At 43.7% G+C, this 26,311-nt stretch overlaps 2 protein-coding genes across 2 annotated transcripts in view; one reads left to right on the top strand and one right to left on the bottom strand.

Annotated features, from left to right (window-relative positions):
- Positions 1 to 13,649, bottom strand: part of cyth1b (cytohesin 1b) — a 67,622-nt gene extending 53,973 nt beyond the window's left edge. Inside the window, exon 1 of the mRNA XM_042083386.1 lies at positions 13,418 to 13,649. Coding sequence (XP_041939320.1) covers positions 13,418 to 13,436 — 19 coding nt within the window. The 5' untranslated portion in view covers positions 13,437 to 13,649. The remainder of the gene's footprint in view (positions 1 to 13,417) is intronic.
- A 6,034-nt stretch (positions 13,650 to 19,683) lies between these two features.
- Positions 19,684 to 26,311, top strand: part of timp2a (TIMP metallopeptidase inhibitor 2a) — an 18,413-nt gene continuing 11,785 nt past the window's right edge. Inside the window, exon 1 of the mRNA XM_042083391.1 lies at positions 19,684 to 20,124. Coding sequence (XP_041939325.1) covers positions 19,995 to 20,124 — 130 coding nt within the window. The 5' untranslated portion in view covers positions 19,684 to 19,994. The remainder of the gene's footprint in view (positions 20,125 to 26,311) is intronic.

Below are 26,311 nucleotides of genomic sequence, written 5' to 3'. Positions count from 1 at the left end.
TTCTCTCCCTGTCACACACTTGTCTGTGTCATACTGGGTTTGCTCTCCTCCCCTCCCTCCCTCCCTCCCCCTCGTTCCCTATCTCACTCTGCTTTTCTCTCCCCTATTCTGTCTCTCTTTCTCTCTCTCTCTCTCTCCCTCTCTCTTTTTCTCTCTCTCTCTCTGCCCCTGAGATATTCTTAGTGGAGCTGTACAGCATACGTGCAGATACCCATGCTGATGAGCACATATTAACACCTTGTCTCTCTCTCTTACACACACACACACACACACACACAGGGCTACCGCCAGCTTAGCCACCGTACAGCTGAAAAGGGAATCCCAGTTATTCCATTCTACAAACAACTGTGTGTGTCTGTGTGTGTGTGTGTGTGTGTGTGTGTGTGTGTGTGTGTTGTGTGTGTGCGCATGCACGTTGTGTGTCTTTCTGTATAATGAGTGTGTGTGTGTGTGTGTGTAAATACCTACAGTACACTTCAGTAATAATAGCTGCATCCACAGACAGAGACTCATGCGTGCACACACATTATGGGACTTAGTCATTCCCTTGGAGCTCCTGAAGTCAATAATAGCTCTACTTCACTGGTGATCTTATCACTGCAGCCATCTATGGTAGCAAGTCATGTCATTCCTCATAAGAAAGACGTATTCTTCCAGTGATTGGTGAAATAGTTTATAGTGTTTTGCCTTTTGGTAAAATGTGAATTGTGTGAAATATGAATTTGACTCTTTGTAAAATAGTGTTAATTTTGTCACCTATTTTTAATTTAGTCTTAGTCTTAGTCTTGTGACGAAATGTCCTTTTTAGTCTTTGTCATATTTAGTCATTCAAATATCATTTCTGTTAGTCAAGTTTTAGTCGAAAATCTCGTCATTTTAGTCTAGTTTTAGTCAAAAGAAAACTAAAGGTATCTTAGTCTTAGTCAGTTTTAGTCAACACATTTTAGTCTTTTTTTTTATAACAAATTATTTCTGATTACCATTTGAGTCAAATAGTGCTTCACACATCTCAATTTTCCAACAATATTGTGTGTCCACAGGGCTACTCGTCTGTTATAATTACTCATTCTGATTACTCACTCATTTGGCTGAGATTTGACCATAGACAGTAAAAGATTTGACTGGACCACTGTCATATTCATAGACCTGTGTTTCTCAAAGTGTGGTCCGGGGATCACTGGTGGTCCGCAAGCTATCCCAAGTGGTCCGCGAGCAGACGTGGTAAAATATAATATAGATAAGTTGTTTGCAATATTGAACCAACTTGTATGTAAAAACAGTTCTGCAACACTGTCTATGTAAGATATGCCAGTTTAAATCATACAGTAGGCCTATGAATCCACACAATAAGCAAAGTGCAAAGACAATAAGCAAGGTGGTTCAGTGAGTAGGCCTATTGTGTAGACTAATTATAGGCTACTGTTGAAGTAGGTCTAATCTTTTTTTTTTAGCTAGGGTTAGTTAAGTGGTCCTGAAACTGAAAAAGTTTGAAAAACACTGTCGTAGGCCAAAGTATTAATGTTTTACTCCGCCTCGCTAGATGGCGATATGCGCCCAAACACAACACATTCCCCAAACAGACTCTCCATCTTAGCCATAGCTAACTTGCTAGCGAACTTTGCATCATCAGTCTAACTAGTTAAATAGTTCACATTACATGATGAACATTTTCGTATGGACATTCTGGGGGATGTTAATTTGTATTAGAGAAGCTTCATCTTCTGGGTATGTAGCATTGTGGCATAAAGCTTAGGTAGTTAGCTTGCTAACTCTGGCAGAAATCTCCAGTGTTCTTGTTCCATGTAGTTTCGTGTTGCAGCCACAGGGTTGCAGCAACAGCACATATACTAGCCTACAGGAAAGCTGTTGCGTATGAACTCATTCGGAATATTTTGAAAACGTAAGAGGTAGATATTCTGTCTTCTCATTTTGTAGACGAAAATGAAGAGAGATTTTCTCTTAGTTTTTATTTCATGCAAAACCTTTTAGTCTCATCTTTTTTCGTCAACAATAATGCATCTTAAGCTGGTCTTAGTCAGTGTTTCAGGACATTACTGCCGTCTCGTCATCGTCTCGTCTTAGTCATGAAAAAAAGGTCGTTGACGAACATATTTCCTCTCGTCTTGTCTGACGCAATTAACACTATTGTAAAATCTATGTTTGTGTATCTGTGTATGACTGTGTGTGTGTGTGTGTGTGTGTGTGTGTGTGTGTGTGTGTGTGTGTGTAAAAGCACCCAGAGGGCCAAATAAATGAATGAAATACACTATTTATGAATAGGCGTCCCGGAGTGCCTGAATGTTTTGAGAAACACTGGAGCATCCCAGTGAATAGGCCACACATCACAGGACAGCTAACACAATAACACTTTCCCTCATTAATCATTCAACTCTAATTAATCACACAGGGATATTGGAAAGTTCAGTGACGTTTGAGTAATGAATGTGTTTCTACACTGGCCAAATTCTTTTTTTTTGTCAAATTCTTTTTTGACAACTTCAGTAATTATTGAGTGTCCTGCTGAATAACTGTGCTAGGTGTGTGGTCATGAGAGTGGACTAGTGGCATGTTAGGTGTTGGATGAGTTGGGCAAAGGTGGTTCCTACAGGAAATGAAAAAGGTTCTCTCCAAGGCTCCGGGAGGAAGGTCCACCCTGGTTTCCAGGCCCCTCCTGGCTCTTCCCTAGTTTATCAGTTCCTGCTTCACTCCCTTGTTCCCTCTCTCTCTCTCTCCCTCTCTCACCGGCTCTCCCATCTCATGCTGGTTTACACCCTTCCTGCCCATGCTGGGTCTCAGAGGACACACGCAGTGTTCTATCATTCTCTCTCTCTCTCTGTCTCTCTTTCTCTCTGTCTGTCTCCCTCTTCCTCTTGATCTCTGTATGTCTCTCTCGCTCTGTCACACACACACACACACACACACACACACAGCACACACACACAGCACACGCGCACACGCACACACACACACACACATAATCACATCTCCAACACACAAACAAATTGCTTTATCTGAGATGAAAACAGTGTGCACGTGTCTTCTTTCTTTTTTTCTCAATCCATTGTCTAGCTGACATCTAAACCCCTCTCTCTCTCTCTCCCTCTCTCTCTCTCTCTCTCTCTCTCTCTCTCTCTCTCTCTCTCTCTCTCTCTCTCTCTCTCTCTCTCCCTCTCCCTCTCTCTCTTTCTCTCTCTCTTCCTCTGACCTATAGTGCCCTATGCACTCTGTGCTGTGCTGGGTGACTCTAATTATGACACGTGTTCCGGTGTGCCCTCCGTGGTTCTCCTTCAGTGCCCTTGGCCCCTTCTTCCTCCCTGTGCTGGGTGTTGAGTGACAGACCGTATACATCTGCTGGATCTCTTATAGGCCTCTCTCACTACAGCCCTGCAACAGCTTAGCATTCTCTACTACAATTCCACTACAATACACCAACACTGGCCCTTTACAGTAATGTGACCCATTTACATTACAACAGCAACTGGATCCCAAAAGTACATAGAGAATTGCCTGAGTGGTAAGTTGGAATGTGTTTTATCCATCCGTACATGACCATAATGCCATCAAAATGGATGAAACCAGGATGAAAACTGATTAAAAATGGTAAATACCTATATGATGTGCCTTTATATAATGACAATGTATGTTAACTACTACCCAAGCTAGCTAGATGCTAGTCTTATTTACTATGCACCTACGAGTTTTGATTGAAGCAGGTTTACGGTATCTTTGTAAAGCATTAAAGGCTCTGACAGGAGGAATATGATATGAATAATATGACAGATAAACACAACAATGTCTCAGTGCACAGAAATGCAATTTCACTGTGTCTGGCATGTACATAATAGTTCAATGGCTGGAAGCAACTTTCTACAGGAGTCTCTGTGGTGCGTTCACTGTTGCTTAGCAACAGCATTTTGTAAATTAAATATTTTTTATATATTTTTAAATAGTTTAAAATACATTTACAGTTGATGTTTGTACATTATTTATAGAGTATGAGAACAAGGATGGATTTTAAAACTTCCAACATATATGACAGCAGCCTACCTCACAACACCATGATAGAAACTCTCTAAACAATGACACCTCTCTCTCTCTCTCTCTCTCTCTCTCTCTCTCTCTCTCTCTCACACACACACACACACAAAGCGACTGAAATCATTGAGTCCCGGCCTTCAGAACAATAGCGTTATGATGAAGCATTCACCTCTCCTCTTTTGTGTGTCTTCACACACATCGCACTCTCAACAAAAGCACCCAGACACACGATATTTCACTCCAACACAACAGATGAGGCAGTACAATTATTCATTACTCCTCCAGTAGGGCTGTAAGCACCCAGACCCACCTCCAGTCTGACACATGACCCATGCTGCTGGAAGCCTTTTCTCTTGCTCTTTTCTTTTTTATCCCAAAACAAGAGTGACAGGCATGTCAGAACAGCAGAGAGAAAGCTATAGGAAGGGGTCTTGCAGAGCTCTACAGTCATTTCCTGTGTATTAGCCGCATTGTGCATAAACCGCAGGACAGTGTTTTATGCAACCATATTGCAATATTAACCATATGCAAACTATATTAATACCATACTCACTGCCCCCGTGTAATAACCTCATAGCTGAAGAAATTTTGCAAAATCAATGTATAAGCCGCGGCTAATAGTTGGGAGATTACGGTATATTGAAAGGCCCTGAGTATATTTGGCTGGTGGAAAGGTTTGTTATAAGACATGAATTACATGAGTAATTTAGAGCAGAAGGGAAGTTTTTAGAAGTACACTGTACTCCTACCCTCTCCCTTACCCAGCCCAGTCTGCCTTGGTTAACCTTGATATTGCTTTGACAGCAATTCCTGGAACTGTTTTCAATAAAGCTCAGAAATCAACACACACACACACACACCACAGAGAGAGAGAGCGAGAGGGAGGGAGGGAGGGAGAAAGACAGAGCCAGATCGAAAGATCGAGAGAGCTGGCAAGCACCCTATGTATCTGTATGTGTATGTGTGTGTGTGTGTAACATCCCTGAGGTGTTCTGCGTCCCAGTGAGCTGCCTTTTAAACACAGTGGCTTAAAAAATCTTCCCCATGCCTCTGCTCACACAGGATGGGGCCAGATGACCCAGTTAGATTGCGCCTCCGCGTGCAGGGTGATCTCCCCGCGCCCGAGAAGTTAAAAGGCTGACGAGACGGAGCGCGAGAGAGAGGACGAGAGAACAAAAGAGACGGCGAGCGATAGCGAGACCAAAGCGAGGGGGCGAGCCCGTCGGCATCAGCGCTGTTTGGCTGCCGCCTGGGCCGCGGCTGATAGGGGCAGGCCGGCCCCGCGTGCGTCCAGACCCGACCAGTGTGTTGGTGCTGCCGCTGAGAAGCCGCCCAGCAGGACACCGGAACGCCACCACCGCTCCAATGGCCTCGGTCAGAACAGGAGCCCAGCGCTCAGCATCTGTCCACACACTGATAGGAGAGGACTCAGTGCAACCCCCCCCCCCCAACTACTAATGTTGGAGTAGAAAGCCTCCGTTTCCCCCCGCCCTTCTTACAGTGTAAGCTGGAACCTTGTTAGTGTGGGTTAAGGTTGGGTCCACTTGGCACCAAAGGGTCTAACATGATTTACTGCAAAAGTGTTTAGCTGTTGCAGTGGCAAAATGACCTCTAGTCAAAGTTCTGAAGAAACAAAGGCACCTACAACTGGAAGAACAGAAGTTAGACTTCCTGTAGGACATCATAACAAGCTGATTTTAATGATGTTATAGTGGAGTTCACCATTATGGAACATTTATTGGATTTCATCCCATGGCCAATGGTCTGCCACATGTGTGTGTGTGTGTGTGTGTGTGTGTGTGTGTGTGTGTGTGTGTGTGTGTGTGCGTGCGTGCGTGCGTGTGTGTGAGTTTATCTTAGTCTATGTGTCTGCAGCTGTGCTGCATACTTCAGACATCTGTAGTTATGTGTCACTGACTGATCTAAACCAATGGCAAAGCAAAGCACACACACGCACACAAAATCACATACACATACTCATATGCGCAGACACACACACACACACACACACACACACACACACACAGACACACACAGACACACACAGACACACACAGACACACACCCACACACAGACAGACAGACAGACAGACACACGCCCAAGCTATCTCTCAGGCCTGAGAGATGAAGAGAAAATGAGATATGTTCAAAGCCAGTTTAAATGTCAGCTCTGTACACTTCTGTCAGTGGGGCTCCTTGGAAGGCGACATAAAGTGATGCCTGTCAGTGAATGGACAGACTTGGGCACAGCATGAAAACACACACACTCCTACACATCTCTCCTCCGTCAGTCTCAAGGACAGCACAGACCCTCACACCGCCGCAACGCCTGCAATCCAGGCTGCTAGCTTTGGTCAGTCAGGAAGGAATCTATAGGAGATTGATTAGTTACAGTAAACCTGTAGAGATAAAATGTCTTTGTAGAAGATTTGTTCTAGTATAGAGGGTTTTGTTTCTCCTGGATTATTAAATGAACACTCAGACTGGTGGTGAGGATGAGCTGTGATGCATTTCCACACACTGCACAAACTGCTTATCAAATAAAATCTAACCAAGTGTTATTAATCTTATATCAAGATCAAAAAATCTAGTCAATACTGTTTTCAGTATAAAGAGACTTACCTAGTGCTTTCACGTACGATCATTTGACTTAATTTCAGAAGAGTTTGACTCCTTCTCATGTCTCATTCTGAAACAAGCAAATTTGTCTGCCAGTGTCTTGATACGACTCCTTAAAATAAGTCAAAGTCTTCCTAAATTAAGTCAAAATGATCTTTCGATAGAGTGCTAGGTAAGTCTCCTCATACTAAAAACAATCCCAAATAGATTGTTTGACTGTAATATAAGATTAATAACACTTGGTTAGATTTTATTTTTTGCAGTGCAATGGGCACAGCTAGGCCACCGCAGCCCGGACACACAGCTGTGACACCATGAGGTAGCAGTAGCCGCAACTGACACAATAACCTAGTGATTGGGCAACATCCCCTAGAACAGACGTACTGTTTCCCCCCCCCTAGCAAAAGGCCGCTCAGTGGCAAACTATAGACACAGTAAGAAACGGTAAGACACCTGTGCAGAGAGAGAGAGAAGAGCACCTGCACTGTACAGAAACGGAAACCGGGCATGATGGCGCGTGTGTGTGCGTAGGCACCGGGCATGATGGCGCGTGTGTGTGCATAGGCACCGGGCATGATGGCGCGTGTGTGTGCGTAGGCACCGGGCATGATGGCGCGTGTGTGTGCGTAGGCACCGGGCATGATGGCGCGTGTGTGTGCATAGGCTTCAAACACACTGACGAGTGCCTGGAAAGTCCTGCGTCCCAACTCGGTATTACCGCAATATGCTCTCATTTAGAATGAATCCACCAACACATGACCTGGCTAAGAGATTTATTCTGAAACACACACACACACACACACACATGCACACACACACACACACTCATCCCCGTGCCGCACCCCTAAGCCCTGTTTCTACACTCCAGCAGCTTTGACATAAACCTGTTGCTCCTCTGCCTCCGCAGCCTGGCAGCGTAACCAAGTAGGGCAGTGAGCGCACTCCCTGACACGGCCCCTGCGGATGCCAGGCTGCCATCAAAGGAGCTGAGCAGTGGCGGGATGTGGGCACGGTGCCAGCCCGAGTCTGGCTTGGAGCGATGCCCATGAGAGGGCACAGCCCTACACGGGGCGACAGGATGACACCTGCAAGTCTGCAATACAGCAGAGGGTAGGTGAGAATGTTCACCAAGTGCTGCAGTGTGTTTGTGTATGTGTGTCGGTGTGTGTGTGTGTGTGTGTGTGTGTGTGTGTGTGTGTGTTACCTGTGTAAGATAATCTTTGCATTAGGATATTAATTCAACTCTGTTAAAGACATAAAGACATCATTAAAACTTTAACTTTAATAAATATTTCAGCAGACTAATCAGTGGCACAACGGTCACATTCTCTGAGAAACCAAATACAGTGTGGAGCTACTAGCAGTCTCTACCAACAAAACAACTGTGAATTAAAATTCCAACACACATTCTAGGATGACCACTTTCCTCATCCCAAAATCACACACACGCACACACACATACACACCACACACTCCCACAAGATGACCACCACAACCTAAAAGGCCAATAAACACTTAGCTAACTAGGCTCTGGAGGGAGCCTGTGGCATCTCTCCATCTGTGTCAGTTTACTGCTGTTCTTCTCAGACTCTAATCAGGCCACTGCTGCTATCTGCCACGACTGAACCCCAGCTCAGATGCTGATACTCATTTGTTCAGATACTCAACTCTGATACTCATTTGTTCAGATACTCAACTCAGATACTCAACTCATTCAGATCAGACACACAGTCAGTAAAGAGCTTGTTGCTAAGGAGACCCAGTGCTTTAGCTTAATGGCTTAATAATGACAGACTTCTTAATATGTAAGGCCCACACCCACAGGGCCTTCTGCTTCTTTCCGCAGGAGATACTAGATTTTACCAGGAGCATCCTCTCTCCATCTCTCTCTCTCCACTGCTCTCTCTCGTTGTCTGTAAGCTCCACAGGTCGTGGCAAGACAATTGAATTGATTGTGAGCTTCTTGGGGCAGCCGTGGCCTACTGGTTAGTGCTTCGGACTTATAACCGGAGGGTTGCTGGTTCAAACCCCAACCAGTAGGCACGGCTAAAGTGCCCTTGAGCAAGGCACTTAACCCCTCACTGCTCCCCGAGCACCGCTGTTGTTGCAGGCAGCTCACTGCGCCGGGATTAGTGTGAGTGTGTTTCACTAATTCACTGATTGGGATAAATGCAGAGACCAAATTTCCCTCACGGGATCAAAAGAGCATATATACTTATACTTATACTCTCTCTCTCTATGTGAATGTATGTGTCTTATTCATTTTTTATGTAAACAGACCTTACTGTTCTCTACTGACCCTAGGCAGATGGGTCAGGCCCTTGAGTCATGGATCTGCTCGAGGTTTCTTCCTACATGTATCTCCAATTCTAGGGATTTTTTCCTTGCCCCTATTACTCATGGGCCTTCTCTGATTATCTAACACTCTGTAAAGCGCCATAAGACATGTGCAATGTTTTGGCGCTCTATAAGTGATATAAAATTGAAATTGAAATTGACAGTACACAAACATTTTTTACATACCTCAGTCTCAAGTCACGGTTTAGTTCATTTTTGGTACAGTACACCTGTAAGTACTGCTAACCTAACATTCACTGGCAATATTGCTGATGCTCAAAACATAAGCAGGGATAGTATTTTGGAAAATGTGTCAAATGTTTTCAGTGTTAATTAACAAAACACACAGTAAACATATGTATGTGTGGGAAAACAAATTTGAAACATGGTCCACACGCGTCCTATACCTAAATGGTTCAGTACCAATACAAGTACCTTTACACCCCTAGTCTGATGGTATGTTGTTTGAGAATGGAATGTTTCTTCTTCAGAAATGACTACCTTATATTTAATGATCTAGTGTTACAACTGTGAGACAGAAGCTTCCTAAATTCAACATGAAGGCACAGCTATGCAACATAAACTTATGCTTTAAAGTCATCTATAGTCTTCCAAGCCTGTGGGGATGCTTTAATAGAAATGACTCATATTTTACAAGTTCGACACAAAACTGAGAAAAAAAGACAAGACTGTACAAAACTAACAATAAAATGAACTGACAAACACATGAATCCCACTTCCACATATGGACACATATAAATCCAGGCTCCCAGTGTTCTGAGAGTACTGGCCTACTACACATGAATCTACTGATGTACACACAAAGGCAAATGCTCATCATTTAACTAGATCTGGAAATCACTTCAGAGGACCTGTTTCTATGCCAACCAATGACAAGAAGGGAAAATAGGGGATTAAGAGAGGCTCGACCTTACACACACACAAACACACACACACACATACACACACACTCACAGAAATATGAATTTACACACATGCACAACATCACATATTACACATTACACACACACACACAACATAACACATTACTCATAAACACACACATATCCCCAAGAAATATAATATGTTAATTTTTTTTTCTGCCACATGCATACCTGTACAACTTGCATTCGAAAACATTCCTTTTAGCCTTTTGAGGACTTTTATTGAATGCAGAGGCCCTCTAGTGGCTAACACGTAAAAGTGGAATACAGAGATTTGTTTTCAGTGCGTGTCGTGCCGTGTGTGAGTGAACATGCAAAGTTCAGTAAGGCAAGCGGAGGCTGCAGGCAGAGCACCACATATTCAAAAAGGTAATTTGAGGACACACACACGCACACACACACACACACACACACACAATTTCCTGAGGTATGGCTGCTTCCTGGACGCAGCAGAACAGGCGCACAGGCACAACACACCACAAAATGTTCAGACATGTCATAGATTTCACAACCACATAAAAACATCTCTTCCTCTCTCTGTCTCTCTTTCACTCTCACATCATCTATTCCCTCTTCGCACACACGCACACACACACACACGCACACACACACACAGGATTGTCCCAAAGGGAGCGGTGTGACTAAAGAGGAGCTCTGTGTGTGCATTCGGCAGTGCAGTAACAGTACAGTGCCACTCACGCAGTCCTGACAAAGAAGCCCAGAGGCAGTGGTATTCACACACACACACACAGCAACAACAACAACAACAACAACCACAACAGCGTCTGTGTAGGTGTGTGTGAGCACCTGTGGGTTAAACCGATTGAGTGTGATCATGTTGATACTCACACTAACCTCATATGCTATTTTTTACATGTGTGTGTGTGTGTGTGTGTGTGTGTATGTGTGTGTGCGTGTTCACCTCATTGCGTATGTGCACTCCACCTGAATGTTTCCTATGTGTAGCCACATATGTATAGTATGTGCACATGCATATGTACTATGGTAACACACAACAAACAGACAGCAGACACAAACACATTCCTTGATAGTAGCATACTAATGGAAAAATGTCTACAGCACATCTTCTTCTAATAAGGGCCTTCTTCACGGTGCCATGTCTGCAAGGATGATGACATATATCATTAATAAATGCTGTGGTATTTATGGAATATTCCATCAGTGGGGACATGCTGAGGCAGTCCAACAGACTCACGTAGAGGACATACATTTGTGATGTGGACTGAAGGTTATACATGGGGCAAATTCTTAAGCAATGTTGCCAGGCAATAACATCACAGGTTTCTAATGTTCTCATTTGATGATCACGACTAGCTACCTATAAATGACAGAAGTTCTATAGATAAAATGTGTTGATATTATGTTCTCATTTGATGATTGTGACTAGCTGCCTATAAATGATAGAAGTTCTATAGATAAAATGTGTTGACTAATATCAGAAGGAAAGTGTTCAAAAACAGGATTGGTCAGGAACACTGGAACATCACTGGACAAGTTGCTCTGTGTGCTCGAGCTATCATCAGGTTTTCTTACAAGAACAGTGCTTAGACAGACTGCAGATGACATCTCAATAATGGCAGCATTGAAGTCATGATAAATGTATGCATTGTAAGGTAGTAGTTTCACTGTTGTGTAACTGCAGCAGTGGCCCAGACCTCTGCTAAAAACACCCCCACACAGATCTTACCGTATGCACACACACACACACACACACACACACACACACACACACATTTTTCATACACGTTTCATGTGTTTCAAGAGCAAACACCCACTCACACATCATAAACTGTGCTGACAAGTATCACAGTATTATGAAGCTGGATCTCACGAATCTCACGTACCGAGAAGGCATGTGCACACACACACACACACACACACACACACAAACACTGCACCTAAAGCTCTCTCTCCCTCTCTTTCTCTCACACACAAAAATACACACGTGTGCTCCCCTAACCACATAATTAATTCTGAATCATGTATCAAGTTATTGCAAAGCCCCAAAGAGCACAAAATAGCAAGTTATCCTAACCAGGTCTGAAGCCACGCTTAGTATGCTAGCCTACAGTAACCCACAAGAAACCAAAAATCGCAGCTCTAACAGTTTTCACCATGGCATAACAAAAGTGATACGTTAAGGGACATTAACTGGAAGTCGCATTAATCGGCTTAATCAAATTGTTAACAGGCAAGTACTGCAAAGTAAAAATAAAAACACACGTTTTCATGTCTGCCTTACATTCTATGTGCTTACATTGTATGGCTTTGGTTTTTCTATGGAAAAAATCGACAACGTGATTGTCATACTGCAATTTATCTTCCTGTTGATGTAAGATAATTTCCTGTAAAAGAGAGAGACGAGTATGATGAAATGCCAGAATCATGCTTAGGAAGCATCACTCTACCAAACACTGCACCTAAAATGCCTTCTCTCCCTATCTCTTTCTCTCACACACAAAAAAACACACATGTATGCTCCCAACATCCCCCTCCCCACACACACACATACACACACACACACACACACACTCCATTGCAGGGAGTTTCACTGATGTTCTAGCTCAGGATATCCTGTACCACTGCTTGCTATTGTCTAGCAGATATTTCAATATGAGTGTGAGGGAAACCGCCAACTGTAAGCAAAAACGGTACTTAAACACACTTCAACATGCTCTTGGTAAAAGCACTGATTAATTACATGAGAGACTCGTTTATTTAACAACCATCTCTCCCTCACACACACACACTCTCTCTCTCTCTCTCTCTCTCACACACACACACACACGTAGGCCTACACACACAAACACACACATACACGCACACACACAGACACACACACACAACATGTGTACTTCCAGTTACAGAGGGCACTCAGCAGATAAAAAGTGTGTATAAATAATTTAGATACACCACCCACGTTTTGGGCTGCAGCAAGCTGAGACGACGTGTGTTCATTCCAGCGGCACTTCAACGCTGATTCCTAAGCAGCTCCAGTTGAAACGCGGAAAGCAAAACAGCCGTTCTCAACGGTCAAAAAAATAATTCTGTGAACGTCTTTACTTATGAATTAGATTCGGTGCTAGGAAAAGGTTGTCAATTATTCATAGTCTCTCAGCATCGTTCTGTTGTCAGCTGATACCGCTAGGCAATGCAGCGATTGCATGTCAGATGTAGAGAGAAAGTTCTCTTACAGGTAGTTCACAGGGACAGAATTATCTATGTATTATGTATCAAGCTATTGCAAAGCCCAAAAGAGCACAAAATAGCATTTCCTCATTTTCAAAGTTATCCTAACCAGGTCTGAAGCAACGCTTATGTGCTAGCCTAACCCACAAGTCGAAAATCGCAGCTCTAACAGTTTTCACCATGGCATAACAAAAGTGATAGCCTACGTTAAGGGACATTAACTGGAAGTAGCATTAATCGTTTTGCAAAGAGCTCAAATGTACTCCTACCGTAGTTGTCCTCCTCCATCCTGCGCCGATGGTTGTGTCTCTCTTCTGACAGCGAGTCCACCTATACCCAGGTTCTTCAGAATTCCGCTTCTCTTCTTCTATTTTTGGACTTTTCCACGTTTTCTCTCAACACTCTTCCACAAGCAGCATCCGCGAGGACGGCCACACACGAACACGCGCGTTCACCGTCTTTCTCGTACAGGTGATCTTCGCGGATGTGTGGACTGCAAACTGTTCGTGACGGAGATTCCGCTCATGAGAGAGTGAGGTCATGCACTGGGGTAGATGTAGATGGGACTCATTTACTCGCAGCATATCTCTAAAAGTTATTAAGTATGGCGTGATGGATTTTTTTTATTTGACCTAGGCCTAGGCTACGCCTAGATTTGCACTAGCCATTGTATTGTAACCAAGCGTGAAATTCAGGAAAAATCAACAGAACTAGAAAATACCGGAAAAAACGTGAGATATATTGGGTGCAATGTAGCCTAGGCTAGCCTAGTCCTACTGACTTCAATGATTTATGAAACGGGTGTCGAGATGGGAATGAAATATAAATGTTCTATGCTGTTATATTACAGTATAGGCCTAATTAAATGGGAGAACTTAACTCCATGTGACACCCCAATAAATAAAGAACTGAGTTGGGTGTTCAGACTCTTGTAGCCTACACTGAATAGTCTTAATTCCTTCATCACACAATTTAAAAGCACATTTACACAGCACACTATTACATCTGTGGTAGCCTAAAAATAAGATGTTCTTCCTTTATCGTTTCAAAATAAACAAGACAGGCATGCTTGGCAAAAGTTATACTTCAAACCTCTGAACTCTGCATGAAATATATTGTTATGTTTAGGATAAAGGATAATATTTAAACATCCAATACTGGAACGTGGAAATTAGTTATAGTAGGCTAGGCTAATTGCTTTTCTCAAAAAGACAATGTCAACCTTGTCCAGCAGATGTCAGCGTAGCCTACCCTTTTGGTGGACAGGAGGGATTTTTGATGTAAACTGCAACAGTCGTCCATGTGTAAGGCTATTAGACAACATTTCTGTATAATATACCTGAGATATAGTCGACCTTAAATGGCCTGGTCTACCCTGTTTTTTTATTTACACTCTTAAACTGCTCAGAAGTAATGATTGCTATTCAGTTGAGGCCCAGTCTGATTGAACTTGTAATAGGACATAATCATGTCAATTAATCATAACTGGTGAGACCCTGGTGAGATAGCCGAACCTGTTTTAAAATTTCAAAAACAATCACTGCATAACTAATTAGGCATATGTGACCTGGTCTGACATCAAACCACTTTTTAAAAAAAACTAATTGTTAAAAGGGGGTAACAAGTGTCAGTTTAAGTACAAGAGTGATGTATGTGATGTGATGTATGTCATATGAAATATATCACATACAAGACAAAAGTAATTTAGTTTAGCGTGGTTTGTTTTTATTGTAAGCCTACTGTGATGGCATGTGCGCAGCATATGAGTCCAAGACAAATTTCCTTTGGGACAATAAAGTATATTGTATCGTATTGTTAGCCTGGCGGGCCATCTTATATCATTGAAATGTATAGTCTGGAATCGAACCATTCACCTTGCTTAATCCAAGGGGCGGGCAGAGAATTGTCTTTCAAACTGCCTAGGCATGCAATAGGCCAGCGCTACGACCATATCCGTATCCGGTCGGCAAAACGGCAAATACATCCTTCTTCGAAAGGAATGACTTAAGTGCATTGTGTTGCTCTACTTTCAAAGAAAAGCACAAGTCCAACTACTCCAAAGTTGAAGCCAACGCCGATTCAAACAACCGCTCTTCGTTCGCCATAGCCACCTTTCTTGCTGTTCACCGTCGCAGGACTGTCGTTATCCTGTTAAGCCCGCCTTAAGACTCTTTAACAAAATAGAGCGCTGTGATTGGATGACGTCCACGGCATCAGCCAATAGAAATCCCTATGGTTTGATACTAGACGTACAGGCTGAGCAAATTAATTTGCCGCTGCTAGGGTGCGTCTAGATTTCTAGGCTATCGTATTGTATCAATATGTATAATAGAGACCAGAGTGGAATTAGAAAAGTCATATTCTCTAGAGTGGGCAGTTTCTTATGACTCTACGCTTGACTCAGATGTCTGCAAAATATTCAGTGGTGTCTACTACTTCGACCGAAAAAAATGTTATGAGACAAAATTCAAGACAAAATGACAGAATAAACATGTGGAATAAAAACCCTTGGGACAAAATGTTATTTCTTTTGACTGTCATTCTTCTTCCCATCATAAAAGTGTTCCATCCAAATCATTAGGCTTTACAATGCTAACTATTAGCTATACTATCACAAAGGGTTAAAAGACTGAAAATAAGGCCACAGTGCACAAATTGGACAATCATCATTAACTCTAGCAAAGCAGTGTATCCCCCTGTTTGGATTATTTGTTATTTTTTTAAGGAACATAGAAAATTGCAAAAACATTCCCTCTGGGCGCAGATTTCACATGTTCTGCATAGTTTCCCAGCTGAGTATATCACCACAGCCTCCAAAGGGCTTTTGTCTGGCTCTTTTAAAGAGCATTGCACACACACACACACGCACATGCGCCCTCACACACACACACACACACATGCGCCCTCACACACACACACACACACATGCGCCCTCACACACACACACACACACACACATATGTACGTATACAGTGCTCTCTTTCAACCATTCAATTACACACAAAACACATCATGCTCAATTACACCAGCATACATTTGGGAATAAGGAGTCTGCTCACTCTCGCCTCTCCATGTTTCACTGGGGCAGGCAGTACCCATCAAGGCCAGGTCATCCTGCAGGCACACGGCAGGGCAGGAGCATCCAAGGCCACAACACGCTGATTACTTCCAGCTTTCCAGAAAAATTAACCTCCAGTGACTGTTATCTCACTTACAGTCAAACTGCTCCTAAAAGTCTGTGAAAGAAACCCATAACACCAGGGCAGTCTTTATATTGGATAGTGACAATTCACACTGCTTAACAGACACTGAGACAGGTCAAGGAAGTCCTGAATATAATTCTCTCCATGTTCAGCTTCCACCCGTATTTCCCCATTATATCCATGGACACAGATACTGTGGCTAAGCTGATAAAAAAAAAATACAGCCATTCTTCAAGAGGTCTCGCTGAGGGGGGAAACAGAGTAAACACATCCAAGATCCATAAACGTGAAGAATTCCTACAGGAAATACTGAGATGTGCAAATATGGGCAAGTGTCCATCCGAGCCAAGCTGGAGGGGAGGTATAAAGGCTAATCATGGAGGAACTTCCTTCCACATCAACAAACAGACCTAATCCATCTGTCCTCTGTCCTCTATCGCTATTCCTGTCCACATGATCCCATTGAGGTGGCTGTGGGGGAGATCTGTGTGATGTGGCTGGAGAACATCACTCGCTTTTCTGCACACTCACCCTGGCCTGCGTGGGAAACCTCAGGCCCAGTCACGAGCAGGTCTGCCCAAGGCTCTAGGCGCCGGATGCCTCACCGCCACTGCTTTTGTTATGGGACCTCAGGGCCCACAGGCGGCCGGGGAGGAAACCCCAGGAGCTATAAAGGGACGCTCCTGTCAGGCCTCAGGGTCCCAGTGTTTATTTACACGCCTTAGGAATACATATTTTGGAAAAAAGTGTCAACTTGTCGTTTCAACCTTTGCCACTGAAACTGGATCATTAATGGTGTCAGTACCTCTGTGTCTAGTTGAGGTGATGACTACCTTGGAAACATAGCTGCCATTGCGGATAAGCCTTGGGCCCATGTTCTCATTTGGTGCTGAGGTAACTGGTCTTTAAAATTACCTGGAAATGGTCAGGCTCATATTAGTGACTGTTAGTTGATCTAACAGTGAAAGAATGTTAACACCCTTGCCTTAGTGGACGCTCGTAACATATTTTTGTCACAGAGTGTACCACATCAGGATCCTTATCAGTGTCATATTCAATTTCTACTCATTATCAAGTGTGATTGAATTTTTTACATACCAATGGTGCAGATATGGTATCTTTTGTTTTGCACTGAATGTTCCAGCCGAGAGATCAGACTGTTGTGAGTGTAAACAGTGATGATAAAAACAATTTAAGAAGACACCATTTTTGGTTTAGATGGATGTGTTCTAAACTTGAAAACCTAAAATCATGGCATAAAACTGTGTAGGAAATCCAAATACTTGCATGAGAAATCTCACGTCTCACTGGTAATATTTGTGCCTGGTTATTGCAGCATATTCTTGAAGCTCAAAGGCAAAGTATACTTAAAAATGTACCGTTGTCAGTAAATACACTCCACTTCATGAGTACACTTCATGTATTTCATGAAAACTCACTGAGACTTATTTACTCACTCAATCAGCCTTCTAGAATTCAACAACCCATGTCTCAGTAGAACATCAATAAAAATGTCTGAAAATCAAGTTTTTGATTTTACATCCATACAAGGAGCTGAATCAATGCTCTAACTGCCTCTGGTGATACAATAGAATGACAAAATGATGGGAAACTATTCATGAGGCACATGTTGAAACCAAAAAAGTGATTATTTTGAAGGACCAAGCTTGAAGATCAAGAAGATCTTATTCTTCAGAATCCAAATAATATCACAATCTTCCATGTGCAACCCATTTTATAGAATACCTTAATCAGGGGGCAGTGTAGCGTAAGGGCTAAGGAGTAGCTAAGGCGCTGGGCTAGTGTAGCCTTAAAAGATGTGGGTTCAATTCCCAGCTTCCACCATTGTTTTGTTTGAGCAAAACAACCCTAGTCGCTCTGGGGACAATCAGCCCTTGTAATATAAGTGACATAGGAAAGTTGCTTTGGATAAAAGTGTATGCTATATGAATAAATGCAAATGCATTAATCGTAAAAGTTTCTTTACATGGAATTTGATCAAAGAAATATCAATGGAATAAGATAAATGATTACGCTTCTATATGTCAGTTATTATTATTATTGCTGGATTATTTTTCATGCTGTCATTCTGTCCATTACCTGCAGGGTGCTATTGGGGACCATTGGCCACTGGATGCTGTGGACCCAGGCAGACAAGCGCAGGTATTTCCTGTTGAGCCCTGAGGGGCCTGTGTGGGACGGAGCCAAAGGATGACGTAAGGTACGTGGCGGAGTCGGCAGGAGCAGTGGCAAACGCCACGGGATTTTCCGAGCCTTATTCCTATTTACTTATTCCTCTCTTGCCTGCCACCTCTTCCTCCTCTCTCATTTTTTCCTGCGTTCAAAGTGACACAGGGAGCAGGTTTTTTTTTTCTGAGCTCTGAGTGGAAACAGTGGAGAGTCTCCAGACAAACAGAGTGAGCATTTTACTGTCCCCCAGTGAAGAGCAAACTTTACAATCACCCAAAAAAAATGTCCATGACTCGAAGCGCAAAATCCACAAAACAGAATTGATGCATTATATTGCTGCTACAGTGCATTTCTACAATAGTATGCTGAAATGTCCACAGTTTCAATAATTTGCCATATGATGATGATTATGGCTATGGCCTGCATGTACATAGTCATAAGTGTGTTTACTATGTATTAAAATAACAGAAGAAAATAAAGAAAACACAGATAAAGATGGACACAATGAACTAATACAAATGTTGATATCATGTAATTCACTGACTTTTAAAGTGTGCAAATGTTTTCATTCCCCACCAAACAAATAGTGTAACATAGCCTAACTATGTTTTTAAGTGGTTGGTGAAAGTAATGGTTTGGTGAAGGTGAACCTTTGTGGTCTGTGCCAGGCCAGACTGCTGATCTGCTTTGGTGATACCTGGCCTCTGCTGATGCAGCTGTATCTGTGTGGGATGTGTGTGTGTGTTTTCACAAGTGGCTGAGAGAAAAGTGTGGCAGCTGTAGTCTAAAATATGCCCTCATCTTTTGCCCTAGCACTTTTGCACCCCCCCCCCCCCCCCTCCCCAGCCCCAAACACAGACACACACACACACACACACACACACACACTGCACACTGCATAAGTCAAAGCCCTCTTGTTTCTATGTCTGATTTCTGACCTTTATTTGATCTTTCTATTCTTCCCCAAATGTCTTCGAATCAATGACCACACTGGTATGACATCAGCTGACTGTCGCATCTGGACAGAGAGAAAATCACACGCCGGAGGAGGAGGACCTTCACCGCACAGTCGCCCACCGCTGGACGTTTCTGGATGGGTGGGAGGAGTCCGTCCGGGCAGCCTTAAAAAATGAGCCCGACCGCGTCAGACAAAAACAGACCCATACAAGGCAGTCAGGGTAGAGGGCACGGGTACACAGCGAGAAGTAGCACAGGTTGTCTGCAAACGTTAGCATTAGACGCATGATTTTTTCAATCTGGCAGAGATAGTCCATTGCGCACCAGAGAATAATATTGTGTTGAGACTATCGGAAGAGTGTTATTGTTATTGTAGTAAGGGCAGTGTCAAGATATTTATTGTTAAGGGGGATCTGTAAATCTATTGATCAGCATTTAGAAAGTCCACAGGTTTTCATACCTTTATCACCTGTAAGATTAACTCACCAAGCGGGAAATGCCGTACGCAGTGAACAGCTTCTTTTGCACGCTTGTTGTGCTTATTCTTTGGCAAGTGGAGGAAATCGCTGAGGCGTGCAGCTGTTCTCCTGTACATCCTCAACAGGCTTTCTGCAACGCCGATGTTGGTGAGTAGATGACGGAAGAACCCACAGAGATCCGACATTTCACCCTTGTTCATTGCTTTGGGACTTCAGTCCAGCGCAGTCACATAAGGGGACTTTTAATTAACAGGGAACTCGTCAGTCACTGAATATTTTTTCTTAGCATATTCCATTATTTGTGTATCTGTTTTGTGTACTTGTATTTTCTCCTTTGACGTCTTCAGGTCATTATTTTTTTTGCGGTGGGCGGCGTCACCTCACCTGAGGAAGTATGACATTATTGTCATAAACAATGACATCGGGAAATACATGAGAAATTATGTTCTCTATTATTAACGTAGGCCTACTCTGTTGTGTCTCAATAATTGTTTGAGGGTGAAACAAAAACTCTCATAGGGATTGTTGATCGTTCAGGAGGCTATTGGCCAAGGCGTGTAAACATTCACAGTGCTGCGTATCCTGTTTAACTCTGCTGCACCCTCGTGCCAGTTTTCGAATGCCTTGTCTCTGGGCGCAAGATAATTTGATGTTTCTTTATGAGCATGATGTTATCGTTGACCAGACAGTCTCACACTAAGGGTTAAACACTTGACCTCGTTTTGTTCACCACCCTTTGAGTTTCCTTGTGACGTTTACATAAGGTCAAGCTAAGGTTTGCCTCTTTATTAAAATCTCATGTGCGTAAAATGTGGACTTTCCATTTCTGGATGGTAATAATTGGGTAATCTTCTTCTTCTTCTTCTTCTTCTTCTTCTTCTTCAGGTGCTGTCACAAGTGATCATGTAAGGTTGACCTGAATAGACACTTGTGCAGCTGTTGTATCAGTCTTTTATCTGAACATTTGTATCTTTTTGACCTACCTAGTTTATTGAAACAACAAGTCAGATTGTTGTGATACCTGCTATCAAGCAGAGGATTTGGTTTAGAAACGACAGTTTCCCAAACATAAATGTTTGGAAATTCTGCTTGAATAACTGTATTGTTATGATGGGCGCCTGGGCGCCTAGTGATTGTATGCAGAAGAACTTCTGGGACAGGGGCTTGGGGGTGGTGTTGGTGGAGATGATAGTTAAGTATCACTTCACAGTGTGAAACACTCACAGACCACAGACAATTACCTTTGTCTATGTCTTTGAGCTCTTGGTGGTTTAAGGCAGTCTAATGTGGAAGACATGTTTGTGGTTGCAATAAGTGTGTGTGTGTGTGTGTGTGTGTGTGTGTGTGTGTGTGTGACTCAATAAATGTGAAACCAGTGCTCAGGTCATTAATCTAATAAGATTTAAATGAATTCAACATACAACCACCAGGAAGATCAGAGGTGAATGTTGAATCTGTGCCTCACTCCTCTCCCCATAACAGACATCTCAGATTAGGCTTTGGATGCCTGGTCTGACTGGTGTGGGAAAGATCTGAAGGAAGGCTGAGTCTTTTAGTGGTTTACTGGCTTCCAATGAAATGGTGAGTCCATCCTGGCCCAGTGATAGCAGACAAGTGCCAGGCTATGGCTATGGTTGTTTGGGTAGTGTGTGTGTGTGTGTGTGTCTGTGTGTGTGTGTGTGTGTACAGCGTACCTGTGATGTGAATGTATTGGCACAGAATAAATGGCCCCTCTCTTCTCTTCTCCCTCCAAGTTTACTCAGCATCCAGATCAGGACAGGCCTGTGTACGTGGCAGTGGCTCTAGAGAAAGAGAGAGAGAGAGAGAGGTGAAAAAGGAGATATATCCCATGATGGAGTGTTCAGATTCTCTCTCTCTCTATCTCTCTCTCCCTCTCTGTGATGGTTCTGGTAGCAGGTCAATACAGAGCTGATGGGTGGTGCTGCCGGAGTTGCAGGTCTCCAGGAATGGCAGGAATGCCGTGAGTCCCAATGGGGTTTTCCCACCCGGATCAGACCTAATTCAGCGGGACAGTGCCCTCGCCAGAGGCCAGTTCACAGACCCGCCCTCCCCACCATAGCGTGGCTCGAAGGAGGTGAGGGTGAATCCGGAGCCAGCAGTGCTGGGAGGAGGGGGGTGTGTCAGGCATGGAGAATGCATCTGGCTCGCTGAGTTCTGGACGGGCCCGAAAGGAAAAAGCAATGAAAGTAGATGACCTTTCAGAAATATGTGTGGCATTCGACTTGAAAAAAGGCCCTCTCTGTGTGTCTCTGTGTTCTTGCTGCTCAGTTTGCCTTACCTCAGCCCACTGGATTGTGAATAATGGTGTCGATTTGACGCAAAGATGTTTTTGGTTCTGCCACATCTGAAGGGCCTGGGCCGCATTAGAAGCCCCGACTGGTCTCGCCGTCTGATTCAAATGAAAAAGGCATATTTTCATTCCAGTGGTCGCAACAAGATGGCTGCCTTTTGTACCTTAGCTGAATAGCTGAATTGAATTACTAAAGAACTCTCATTGTTGGTTATCCGAGCTTTGATAGTCGATGGACAGAGAGGAAGAGCATTCTTTAGTGTGTTAGTACAGTGACCTGCCAAGTGCAGGACCACCCACCGGTCTGTTGACTTTTCAGATGTCCACTTTGATCAAATTAGACAAAACAGAACATTTAGATAAAAATGTACCTCAATACCCAGTAAACCAGAGACTTTTTAATGAGGAGACACTAAAAAAAGCATCCATAGAAATGCATGGGGTTAGTTTGTAACACCAATATAGCAGTTGTCTACACATATCCCGACTTGTGAATACATTGGGCCAATCATGTGGTGTGTTGTGAATACATTGTGCCTATCATGTGTTGTGATCTCGCCACTGGAGCAAGGTTGGCGTTGTGTCGAAATAGATGCCCAAAAAGTGTTGCAATATGGCCGCCTAGTGGAGGGACTTGCCTAAAAGGACTTTGAGTAAACTCAGTGATCTATAAGACATCTCTGGTTTTGGACTTCAGCCGATGGCTCTTAAGTCTTACCCAGTGGTAAGGCTCAGTTGAAGAAACACGTTTTTATAAGCTAGCTAGCTAGCAGGCAACAGACTTCCAGATTTAATGAGCATGAACAAAGCAGAACTTAGCAAGCAGAGCGTGCTAGCTTTGATACCCTGTATCTCAGACGCTAGCTAATTCGCTTTGCAGAATGCTTTGCAAATGCACTGTTGAGGATGGTGTTGGTGCCAAGCATCTAGAGCAGTCTATTCCCATCCCCCATTTTGTCTGATGGGAAAAAATTAGGGAGTTGATATGCGGTTATGATCTCTTGCATTGGCAGCAGAAGACTCCTTTTAATTTTTCATTGGCTTATTTAATCATCGGGTTCCTTGGGAATACCACACCTTCCCGTTCACCACTGGTGAATAGAGATACAGTATAGCTCTATTTGTGCAGCCAGAAGGTGTGCAGTATAGAGTTCACCACAGAGCACTGGTGAATAGAGATACAGTATAGCTCTATTTGTGCAGCCAGAAGGTGTGCAGTATAGAGTTCACCACAGAGCACTGGTGAATAGAGATACAGTATAGCTCTATTTGTGTGCAGCCAGATGGTGTGCAGTCTAGTGTTCACCACAGAGCACTGGTGAATAGAGATACAGTATAGCTCTATTTGTGCAGCCAGAAGGTGTGCAGTCTGAGTCTAGAGTGGTCTCTGAATGTTATCTCTGTATGTTGCATTATAATGCATTCTACACCACTTAACTGACCAACTACTACAAGTTGCACAACATGAAGGGAAGTCTAAGAGACTTCCTCAGTATGAATGTGGAAGGGGTTCTGTCGAGGCTGATTGAAAAACTGAACGATAAACAAAACTATTATGTCCTGGCTGGACACTTTGTTTATTTTCGTGTTTGTGTGTGTGTGTGTGTGTGTGTGTGTGTGTGTGTGTGTGTGTGGGTGTGTAAGAGAGAGTGTGTCGCCAGGGACCTAGTCTTGGCTGGCATTCAGAGACAGCCAAGAAACAGCATCACTAGTGCCCAGTAATGCCTTGGAGAGTGAGTAGTTGGGAACTGTGTGTGTGTGTGTGTGTGTGTGTGTGTGTGTGTGTGTGTGTGTGTGTGTGTGTGTGTGTGTATGAATGTGTGAGGGTTTGTGTAGAGGTATGTGAGGTATTCTGGCATCACTGGTCACCACATCGTCCGGGGTGTGTGTGTCCGAGGGGTCAGGGCGGGTGTGGCACTGAGCATTCCGAGGAAGTGGTTGGGGACTCTTCTTGAGGGCCGAGGGCAGGACGGGGAGAAGAGAAGCGAGGGAACAGAGAGTGACGGAGGGGAAGAAAACTTTCCCGGGCTTGTCTGTTTTTTGGGTGGAGTGGGAACACTCACATGCCATACTCACACACACACACACACACACACACACACACACACACACACACATACACATACAAACACACACACACACATATACACATACAAACATACACACACACATACACACACTGCTGGAATGCCTGGCAGAAGCTTATAACGCTGGTGCCAGTGCCTTGACATCAAAGAAGCCTACATTTCTGACATAGGTGGAGATGAGGGACATGACATGGCCATTTGAGAAACAAACAAGGCTTCATCCTGAACTCTTGTTCAGGTGCTTAGCTCACTGTTGGCCACCGTCCCTCCACAATGGCCAAGAAACAAACAGAAACTGGCCTTCAGTCTGGGCTGGAAAGTCACTCACTGTTCCAGTTAACATTTGCTAAACTGTTTTGTCTACTGAGTGAATGATGTTTCACGTTAATGATGTATCACATTCCTTCCCAGATTACTCTGGGCAAACAAGTCACAACACCAGTTTGTGCTTTGATTCTCACGGGACGCAAACCAGCAACAGTTGGGGTGCCGAGCAGTCAAGGACTGTTGACAAATACCTACAGTGTTTTTGTATGTGATGTGTGTGTCAAGCTAAATCTTGAGAGCCTGACTATGTGTGTGTGTGTGCAGGTGTGTTGTGACTTGTTGTGCCCTCCCCCCCCCCCTTGCTCTCTTGATCTCTCCATCTCTCACAGATTTTGTGAAGGAGGCAGAACTAGAGCAACAGGCTCCCGGAGTGGAAAATGTTCTAAAAATACAGAAGCGGGGGCCTGGGGAAGTTTGGTCATGTGTCAGCGACTCTCTCAGGACTCGGAAAGTGGACGGACGCGCATGACAATTGAGCGGCTTTAAAAAAACACCTCCAGACCCCAGCTTCCTTTGATCCTTCCTCTCCATCCTCCTCCTCCTCCTCCTCCTCATATTTGTATAGTGTTACATAAAGTACTCAGCTTAATAAAGTCCAGGAGCTTTTATTTGTCCCAAAAACCCTTTTAAAATGTCTATTTGCGGCAGCTCGTTGAGTAGGAACTGCTTCCTCGTCGGGTCGGGCAGGGCAGGGAAAGTGGAGGCTGGCTTCAGGTGGAGGAGGACTGCTGTTTCATACACCAGACGCTAGTTAGCATTGGATCCTCTCCTGTGTGAACTCACAGGGGAGTGTGAGTTTAACAAGCATGTGACAAACTCTGGATGGTTATTGTGCAGGACAGTGTGTTGGTTTGTGTGTGTGTGTGTGTGTGTGTGTGTGTGTTGTGTGTGTGTGTGTGTGTGTGTGTGTGTGTGTGTGTGTGTGATTGCCTGTGTCTGTGTAGGAGACAGAGGTTTCATTGCCTTTCCCTTCGGTGTGTGCTATTGCGAACAGATTTTATGGCTGTTGAGTCATCAACCACGTCTTGTGAGACTTACGAGTCCTGTCTGACACAAGGACCTCTCTTCCACTGGGCTGTAGACTTTTCAGCAATGTGTGTGTGTGTGTGTGTGTGTGCGTGCCCGTGTGTGTGTGTGTGTGTGTGTGTGTGTGTCTGTGCAGTTTATTTTCCTTGAAGCTCGTAGGCCCATTTATTCCTTTTCCAGTCTGTTTCTCTACTATACCCGGAGGGAAATATGATATCCAAATCAAATGTAATATCCATCATGCCACTGTGAAAAGTAGTACTGCATAGCTACTAAACACACAGCCCAAGCTGAAATGGTCAATCAGTGTGCTGAGAAATATATATATAAGGGGCCACATTCACAATGGCCGTAAACTTTTTACAGTGTGAAGGTGAAACATTTGCTCGTGTGGACGTCAGTGAGCACAAATGTGTCTTTGGCCTCGACCGGCCATTACAGCACACTTCAAAAATGATGCCCTACCTTACATCATCGCCCTTGAAATAAACATGAAGTAAAAGCAATCCCCCTCCCAGCAGGCATAGATCTCCTTATAAGCATCTCAGAGCTGGGTCAGCTCTCTCTCCCCCTCTCCCTGTGC

The sequence above is a fragment of the Alosa sapidissima genome, chromosome 24 (assembly GCF_018492685.1).
Source record: "Alosa sapidissima isolate fAloSap1 chromosome 24, fAloSap1.pri, whole genome shotgun sequence".
Taxonomy (NCBI): domain Eukaryota; kingdom Metazoa; phylum Chordata; class Actinopteri; order Clupeiformes; family Clupeidae; genus Alosa; species Alosa sapidissima.
Note: the sequence above shows the minus strand (reverse complement) of the source record. Positions and strands in the feature narration are given on the sequence as shown.